We start from the raw sequence: 9,540 nt of genomic DNA, 5'->3' as shown, positions 1-9,540 counted from the left end.
TTTTAATACCATGTATAATAACATTCATTGTTCTTTATTTTCATGACAATTCTTCATATTTTTCTATTAAAAAATTCTACTATATAAATATGATTTTTATTTATGAATTTATTTGAGTAATTTTATGTTTATTTATATTTTATTTTTTCATAAGTCCCTTTTAATTTAACAAACTTAAGATGAAAATTATATTTTTAAGCTAAATAAAAATAAATTTTGTTTTAGGATACATACGGGACCATCATGGAAATGCACATAGAAAAATATTTAAGCTAAATAAGATGAAAATTTTATTTTTAAGAATAAAAATCTAAAACTCACAAAGAAAATATAAAAATCTAAATAAAGTGAAGGACAAGTTTGTAAGCAAACAACTCGTTGGTCTAACCCCCCCCCCCCCAACCTATACCCGAAATCCCAACTACACACTCCAACTTCACGGATGTCCTATTACCCTCCTGAACTTCATATTTCTCTATTTTCTACACACTTAAACGCTGACCTCAAACACATAAACCAAACAGATAGTCCACGTGATTGCACGCGCCGGGTCCCCATTTCTGTTGATGATCGAAGGATTTTGCTGTGCATTTTGAACTTGATTTCGTAGTTATCAACTAATTTTGGGTTTGATTCATCCATACAAAGCTTATTCAAGTTTTCATTTGCCATTTTTGATGAATTTCGAGAAAATTCAAAATTCAAATTAGAGACTTAAATAAGAAATTAGAGCAGGTTACAAACCCTAAATTCAAGATTTGAAGTAGAAATGAACATAAACAACTAAACCTACTTATTTTTGAGAGAAAATTGTGATTTTTTTCTAAAAGGAACAAGGGTTAATGGTGGGGAAGAAGAAACAATGGTTTATTGAAGGGTGGGAAAGATGAGTATTAGAGAAAGAGGAATTTTTCGTCAAAATTCACTTCTAATGTGCCTAGAGGAGGTGAGAACACCTCCTATGACAGGTCAGGGTTTAAGTGTGTAGAGAATAGGGAAATATGAAGTTCAAGGGTAATAGGACACCCGTGAAGTTGGAGTGTATAGTTGAGATTTCGGGTATAGGTTGAGGGGTTTTTAGACCATTTTCTCTAAAATTTATGCAATACATATTATTTGTATATAACAAACCAAACACTCAATAAGAAACAGTCTCAGCATAACTTATCTCATTATAACTAATTCCGTCATAACTTATCTCATTATAACTAATCCTATCATAACTAATTTCAACCAAACAACCCTTAAATTATTAAGAAAATGATTTACTATTAAATTAAAAATGGGAAAATTGATAATAGAGAGTGTTGTTGAAACGGGCTAAGTGTAGATACAAGCCCAGTCCAGTCCGGGTTCCAAAGGTCCATCATAAAATCGAAGCCCTATCGACCCGGCTTCATTTCTTCGAACTACAACAATTGGGGATTTTGGGATTTGCTCGATTAGCAGTAAGAAACGAGAAATCTGTCTGATGGATAAGCAGGAAAAGAAGGAGAAATCAGAAGGATTGAATTCCGAATCCAGTTTGATGCGCAGTGAGAACGAAGAGGCGGAGGCTAACGAGGATCGCAGCTTGAAAATCGTAGAGAAGGCTATGATACCGGCATCATGTTCCAATGTCATTGAAGAGGACGAAGCTGAGATTTTGACGAATATCGAAATGGTAAGTGGAAATTGCAAGGAAGTAAAGTGGAGGAAAAAATGACCAAATTATTGTGACCGAAGAGGATCCCGGCAGTGGTTGAATTTTTAAAAATTGATTACTCATTTGTATTGCTGTTAGTTGTTATTTGGATTGAGAGTCACTAGAGGAAGCATGTTTATGTAGCATTTAGAAGTTGAGTTAATTGTACTAACGTGTGGTTGACTAATCGGACTCCTTCTCGATTTCGTTGTGCAGGTGTCAGGTGGAATTGACAAGGGTTTCAAAATCTTCTGCAGGGACATGTTTCCGGTAGTCTGAAATTGCTTGCTGTAAATTGTCGAGTAGATTTTTGCAACTTGCATATTACTGCTTATTCTTTTGCTTGTTGCATTGCCAGCTTTCTTCAGAAAACTAGCATCCTCTTTGATGTTTGTCTTGACATATAGGTTTAAGAGGCTTCTTTATTTTTTGTGTTATCTTGGTGGTAATGCAGGAAATATAAAACTAACAGCTGAAAAGTTAGTTTAAGGAAAAACACCACATTTGTTTGTTTGTTTATTATAATTTGTTTAATCACTAAAACCAAACTTCAAAAGTTTTTTTTTCCATCATGATGTTATATCTAACTTGAAAAACCTCAAAAAAATTCCTTCGCCTTATGACAAGTTCTCCTTTTGTTAATAGGACTCAAATTGATCCCAACTTTTAGATTGGTTGAATTGGGTTGTGCCCAAATTGATGTGCTGATGAATATATTCCCACCCTTAGCTGCCGAGTTTGGTTTTACATTTTATGGTCTAAATTTGACAGCCCTACTCTTCATGGAATAAATACCTATTACTGCCAAACTAATTTCTGCTTTATATTTTGGCCCCTTTAGCCGAGGCTTTATCGGAAACAGACACACTACACTCCCTAGACTACACTTGTGGGTCTATCTGCAAATAGGCTTTTCTTTTTAAGAAAGGAAAATGGAGAAAAGACTAGCTAGAGTCACTTTGTAATACTTGACCTACCAGTTAAAGTATTTCAAAGTCGCTCTAGATGGTCTTTTCTGCATTTTTTGTTGAAGCAATACTTGCCAATTGGCTGACCATGAAAATCCAGGGAACTAACTAGCAAACCAGATATCCTGATCGAGTTAACTATAAGAAGAAACACAAGATTGACCTTGAATAGGTGTATTTTAATAATATCCAGCTGATAAAAATGTCTTCAGCTTTGCTGCAGCCCACTGTCTTTGTCAACATTCTCAAGTACCTTACTAGACTTCCTCCCTCCTCCATCCCCAAGTATTCACTCATCTCTCCTTTCTGTTTTCATTTCATCGGTCACCTGTGGTCCTTGATAGCTCAGCAGTTTGGCACCATTACTTAAGTTGTTTTCATGAAGGGGACTTTTGAATGCACACTGAGGCCTGTACCACATGATGACGTATACTTGCACAAGCTCCTTTCACAAGGGCATCTCATTATATTCTTTCATGACCTAATTTTGGCAAAAGTGCAGTTGCTAATGTCTTTCTTGTGGTGAATCTAGTATATAAAAATTTTGTTGTCCGATCCCTGTAAGAGTATAATCTTTCCTCTAAAATAAATAAATAAACTACTTTGCAGATTTTACAGTTGAGTTGATTTCCTTCCTGCTGTTTTCTGGGGATATGTTACTGTTATATGGTTGTCTTTGGATCTGTATGTGAGAGTTCTTTTTTCTCTGATTCTCTTGGGTGCTGTGGACCCTTGCAAGCTGCATTTATTCATCACCATCTATTTCTGATTTAAGTAGTTTATTGTTGTATATTTTGGCCCCTTTCTGTTTTGAGTTGCAAGGTTAAGCTGTACTCTGTTTTATATTAATTTGAAAGTTATTGAAAATATTTCCTGCGTCTTAGAAACCATAATCCATATTAAATGTTGAGCTTGTGATCTCTAACATTGATGTTTTCTTCTTCTTTAATGCATTAGGAGGACAAAACGAAGGAAAAGGAAAATGTGGATAATACTAAAGCTATGGATATTGGTGATTGTGCAGCTGAAAAGAATCCTGTTGAGGTCTCTGATAATGCTGTTCTACGAAGGCTTCTTGTGAGTTGAAGTAATATGATTTGCAGTGATGTTTTTCCATAATCCAAAAAATGGATTGGCTTGGTCCTACATCTTTATTATTCACTATATGATCTCAGCGGGGCCCCAGGTACTTTGATACTCCAGATAAGAGTTGGGGAACATGCTATAATTGTGGTGAAGAGGGTCACGCTGCAGTTAACTGTACTTCAGCTAGACGTAAGAAGCCATGCTTTGTTTGTGGGAGTTTCGAACATAATGCTAAACATTGCGCAAAGGTTAGTGAAGAAAATTGCTTACTCTCAATTGGAATATGTGACCTCATACTGCTTGTGCTATCTTACTTATTAGTCTTCTCAACTTTCGTTAAATTGGTCAAGGAGAATTTATCATACTTGGCATATTCTTTTATACTAATGCATCGAGGTGAATGAGCATTTAGAAAGTTTCATTCTGCACATATAAACCGCAAATATGTTGAAGAGACTTAAACGGACTGGTAAGTTACTAAGATTCTTTTAGCATTGTGTCTTGGTGCAACTTTCATGTCATCCTGTTGTATTCCTGCTTCCAGTGCTAGGCTGGGACTTGGTAATTTCTTAGAATTGCTATTGGAGTAATGTTAGTGTATCCTTTAGAATTTTCATTGGGAGAAGGCTGCATTGCTGGACCTTATGAGAAAACCTCTTGTAGGTTGAGGAGCTAGTTGTTTGTGTATACGGAAAAGGGCCTAAAATACCCTCGAAGTATTGGAAATGGTACAAAACTACCCCTCAACCACCTATTGGCTCCAAAATACCCTTGTCATCCACCTATTGGCTCCAAAATACCCTTGTCATCCACCTATTGGCTCCTAAATACCCTTGTCATCCACTTTTGGGTCCAAATTTGACCACTTTTTTAACGAATATTCATTTAAATTATTTAATTATTTTTTAAAATACGTAGCGCTCAACCATTGGGTATTTTAATTAATTAATAAGTATAATTTATAAACCCCCTCATTACTAATTAAACTCGTCCCAATTAATACACTCTCCCCAAATCATAATTGCCCACCTATTAAACAAAACTCTTCGCCCTTCGTTCCCAACACCTGTTAATTATTGATTTTCCTTGTTGTGGATTGATTGAGGTCAATGCTGCATAAAGAAATTGCCTTCTTATATCACATTGTAACATTTGAGTTATAGTAATGTTTCCATGTGTGCAAATGTCGAAAATGTAGCACTTTGAATTAGTACTGAATGGGAGTAGGAAATGACAATCAGCAATTTTTCTTGTTTTACAACATTACATGTTGATGGATTCTGCAGTTTTGTGACAAATGATCGATTCAGAATTTGAAATACAAGACAAGAGATTTGACTTAATTTTTGTTCTAACAACCTAATCAGCCTTACTTTGACGAGGGAAATGAACAGAAATATAAGTCAAATCTAATATAGCTAAAAATATACAGAGAAGAGACACATAATTGAGTAATTAAGCAATGATTCTATACAGGTGTTGGGAACGAAAGGTGAAAGGGTTATGTTTAATTGGTGGGTAATTATAATTTGGGGTGAGTGCATTAATTGGGACGAGTTTAATTAGTAATGAGGGGGTTTATAAATTATATTTATTAATTAATTAAAATAATCAATGGTTGAGCGCTACGCATTTTTTTAAAATTTTTTTTTTTTAAATGAATATTCGTTAAAAAAGTGGTCAAATTTGGACCCAAAGGTGGATGACCAGGGTATTTTGGAGCCAATAGGTGGATGACAAGGGTATTTTGGAGCCAATAGGTGGATGAGGGGTAGTTTTGTACCATTTCCAATACTTCGAGGGTATTTTAGGCCCTTTTCCGTTGTGTATATGGTGCATAAAATGTTATTTACATATACAGACGGCTTTGTCTTGTCAATTCAACTTATTTAAGCAGTATCACAATTGAGTTTAAACTCTTATATCTCTTCCCTGTTGCCCTTCTGTCTCCTAGTGTGTTGGGATAGTTTTTGTTTTGATGGTAGATCTATGTATGAGCCTCAAATCCCATTAAATCTAGATCTTTAATCTCAAGAAACCACATAAATTTTAAGTTGGATGGAAGAGTCGTATTGAAGATTGGTTATGCTTGCAAAATAAAGCACATTGGGGAAAAGCGTTATGAAGTTAACCTGCATTTTCTTTTATTCTAAGATGAAGTAACTTTGCTGAAAGGGGTCATTCGCTGGGCACTGAGTGAACGAAAAGAGGAACCCCTTCTGCTCCTTTGTCACCTTCAACTACTATTACTCCCTCTGTTCCAATCTATCCAACACTAAACTTTTGGGGAGTCGCACATCTTTCAATATAAGTAAATTTTTTATACCATACTGATTTTTATGTAGTTTCTAAATATTCAAAGTTGAGATGGGTTGATTTTTATACTCTGAACCCCCTCCCCAATAAATAAAGTAAAATAAAAAGAAATGTCCTTTCTTTTTGGAAAAGAGAGGGTGTTAGCTAGCAAGTTTTCCTGTTCTACTGTTAAAATGTCTTCACTTGTGTGTCTTAAGTTGGCCATGCAGAGAAACATAATAAGAGGAGCCCAACCATTGTTGACTACTTCAGTAGCAATGTATGGTTTTCTAAAAAAGAGTAAATTATTGTGGCAAGTAATTGATGTTAGAGGTCTGTACATGCTTCTCATCTTCAAAATGTGATGCTTTGGTAAGAATTTAGTCCTAGTATAAAAGACACATGATATGACCCCTAGGGCTCAGTTCAAGTGGAAAAGGTTGAGGGACTTGCGTCATAGATCTGAGCCCTGTGCAATGTGAACTACGCCTGTTTCTGAAGGCTGCGGTTGGTCCTAAAGGTTGACACCATACGGGTTTCTCTGTCATAAAAAAAAGTTGCATGATATGTATGAATATCAACTAAGCAATTTAACTGTCGGACTCCTTGACCAGTGAAGAATGCCTCTCTTTTAAATGTTCACCAAAGTGGTCAGGTCTTCTATGCTGACCTATTGTGCTATGTGTGTCAATTTACTTAAAATAACATTTAATTATCTTTTAGCTTTTCTGCAAAGCCTTTTTTAATTTTTCCTTAGCAATTCCATAGGCCCTTGTGTGATGCATATTATTTATATGAACTTGCCTAGTTCACCCGTGCTCAAGCATATGGTGCATTTTTTGTCCGACATAATTTTGAGTAGTTGATAATACTGTATAGCTGACCCCAAGTAGTATGAGATTGTGTACAAGCTGATTGACTGACAGTATAATCATGCATATGCCACTGTATCATCTTCACTTCAATCAGGAAGCAAATTGTGCTTGTTTTTAGTTTGATAGGAATTTGGATAGGGTAAAATTATTAATTGCCATTGTAGCATGGTTCAGAGTCTTCTGTAGCTAGTGATGTCAGGCTTCATCTGTAAGTTCTTCAACAATGTAGGTTACACAGGCTAACAAGGTAATACCCATGGGGGAGCAAAGTGAAATTGTGATCTTTCTTTTGGACCTTAAAACACATACTATATTTTTTCCATATTTTGGCGATAGACTGATAGAGTATGTTATGCACTCTTCTTTCTTTTGAGCAGGGAAAAGCTTGTTTCATCTGCAAAAAAGGAGGTCATCGTGCAAATGATTGCCCTGAAAGAAGCCATGGAGGATCCCAGAGTTCTAAAATATGTCTAAAGTGTGGGGATTTTGGCCATGAAATGTTTTCATGCAGGAACAACTATTCTGATGATGATTTAAAGGTGTGTTGCTGAGGAAATTTTCAACCTAGAGTTATATGTTGTGTTGTCCGAACTTATCTGTGTTCCATTTCTCCTGTTGCCTTTGATAGGAAATACTGTGTTACATCTGTAAGAGTTTTGGCCATCTTTGCTGTGCAAAATACCCTGATAGTGGTCCGAGAGAATTTTCCTGTTACAGATGCGGTCTACTAGGTCATACTGCTTTGGTAAGTGAATGCCCTTGTAGTCTAACTTGTGTATGTTGCTTCTGTTATTTAGGAACTAAATTTTGTGCTTGCATTTTTCTGACATGTTTTCCCATACAGGCATGCACAGCATCTCGTGGGGAGACTAGCGGTACTGGGTCACTTAATCCCTGCTATAGATGTGGTGAAGAAGGTCATTTTGCACGCGAATGTACTAATCCCAGCAGAGTAAGTTGTTTTATTCTTGTATGGCATGCTTCTCTTTTCATTTTGATTCCTGTGTCATCTTTCATTTTAAGTTAGTTGTGCTTTTACTACATAATATCTCATCTTCATAATGAAACCTTACTGTTTTTCTGTTTTGTGTCTATAGGTCAATAAGCGGAAACATGAATTATCAACCCCCAAGAAGAAAGTCCCCAAGAAAAGAAACGAGCAAAAAGAGTTCAGGTCTGTACCTCGTGATTTTGGTAGGGCATGGAAGAAGAAAGGAAAAATTGAAGGCGGATATACGTCAGGCTATAAGGTGAAACGAAGGGGAGGTTGGGTCCCTGATGATCCTGAAGACTATCCCCAATCTAATAATTGGAGATCTCCTTCGACTCCTAGAAATAAGAGAGCTAAGATTTCGAACTCCAGTTCTGGTGGTCATGCTTCTGTTTCCCGTTCATCCAGAAAGTCCAACAGGCTTGATTTTGATAATTCCTCTTCTTATGGGTCAGACAATTATCACCACCATAGGTTTTCAACATCTGGTAATTTTGATCATTCAACTTCTTATGGGTCAGGCAGATATCAGCATTACCATAGGTCGTCAGCATCGCGATTTGGCAACAGTAGCCACGACAGGTGGAGGAGAAATAATGATTGGTAATAGAAACTGTTACTCATGTGTAGTATATTTGGTTGAAAGCTTCTTGGAAAGGTCTGAGAACTCGTCATAATTCATGGAGACTGGTTGCACGAGCTCATTAGTTCATCAGGGACTTTTTGGGTTGTTTGTTCAAGTGAGTATGGAACTGAGGTCGATCTTATCAGATGTAGTTCTCTGTCATTTCTGTTTGTAACTTGTTATATGTCTTTTGTTCCCTGATGCGTCTTGTTACTCTTCTTTTTGTCTGAGGGGCATGTAAGTTTAAAAAGGACAAGTTGAACTGCCAACTGAAATGCAATTTCTAATTTACTATATCATTGTGTGAATTTTGCAAATGGCATAAAGAGTTGTATGAACAGTACATTTTGAATACAACTAACACTTTTTTAAATAATTAGTATCAAGAGATGGTCAGTCAGAAGCATAATTCGATGTTTACTTTGATTCATCACTTTGTAACCCTCCTATTTCCACCTTTCGTGTCGATAGATTTGCTCTATTATATTTGTGATAAAAAATCAAAACATGATCAGATGGCTAAAATAGATAGGTTCGACAATAATTATACTATAGAACTAGCCATGTCATATCAAAGTGTGAACATAGTTACCTCTCATTTTTGGTGTCTTGAAATGCATACATACTTATTTTTTGAACCACTATTTAAGCTATGTCCAAAAAACAAATTGAGTTTTGAAACATCTTTAGATATGCAATGTTCAAAGTTTTATATGAGTGAAGTTCAAACACATGACTAAAATTAGATTATTTTGGTCGAACTTTGAACATTTTCTTCTAAACTTTGGATATTGTTAGTCTCAAAATAGACATGTAAAAATAATAAGTAATTTAAAAAAAAACAACTTTCACATATAGCAAACATAAAAATCATATTTGTAAACTAAATAGCAGTGTCAAAATAGAATAAGCTATGTTGGTTGGTTTGATTATAAGCCCAACCTGTAAGTTGGCCCATTTTGAAAGTCCAACCTGCCTAGTATACATAAGCTTCTCTAAAGCCTTCACTCTGGTTT

The 9,540-nt window shown here is 35.7% G+C and overlaps 2 protein-coding genes across 3 annotated transcripts in view; both read left to right on the top strand.

The window, feature by feature from the left end:
* The window catches only part of LOC125807478 (structural maintenance of chromosomes protein 3), a 142,860-nt gene that overhangs the window by 86,533 nt on the left and 46,787 nt on the right, over positions 1-9,540 (top strand). The window lies entirely within an intron of this gene.
* LOC125807435 (protein AIR1-like) lies at positions 1,364-8,733 on the top strand. Of its 2 annotated transcripts, none has more exons than XM_049487151.1 (8): positions 1,364-1,663; positions 1,901-1,954; positions 3,610-3,729; positions 3,828-3,986; positions 7,283-7,447; positions 7,537-7,653; positions 7,753-7,860; positions 8,006-8,733. In XM_049487151.1, exons 1-8 carry the CDS (start codon positions 1,472-1,474, stop codon positions 8,504-8,506), a joined length of 1,416 nt encoding a protein of 471 aa, XP_049343108.1. In that variant the 5' UTR covers positions 1,364-1,471; the 3' UTR covers positions 8,507-8,733. The 2 variants fall into 2 exon arrangements, with proteins under 2 accessions (XP_049343108.1, XP_049343109.1); XM_049487152.1 differs by having other exon boundaries at positions 1,366-1,663; positions 7,286-7,447; positions 8,006-8,689.

This window comes from Solanum verrucosum, unplaced genomic scaffold, assembly GCF_900185275.1.
Source record: "Solanum verrucosum unplaced genomic scaffold, falcon-dt-bn FXZP01000183.1, whole genome shotgun sequence".
NCBI lineage: Eukaryota > Viridiplantae > Streptophyta > Magnoliopsida > Solanales > Solanaceae > Solanum > Solanum verrucosum.
This window is presented reverse-complemented; position numbering and strand designations above follow the sequence as displayed.

Coding starts and splice junctions, on each gene's coding strand:
- LOC125807435 (XM_049487151.1), top strand. CDS start 1,472: ATGGATAAGCAGGAAAAGAAGGAGAAATCAGAAGGATTGAATTCCGAA. Junction 3,730..3,827: donor CTGTTCTACGAAGGCTTCTT/GTGAGTTGAAGT, acceptor ATATGATCTCAG/CGGGGCCCCAGGTACTTTGA. Junction 7,861..8,005: donor AATGTACTAATCCCAGCAGA/GTAAGTTGTTTT, acceptor TTGTGTCTATAG/GTCAATAAGCGGAAACATGA.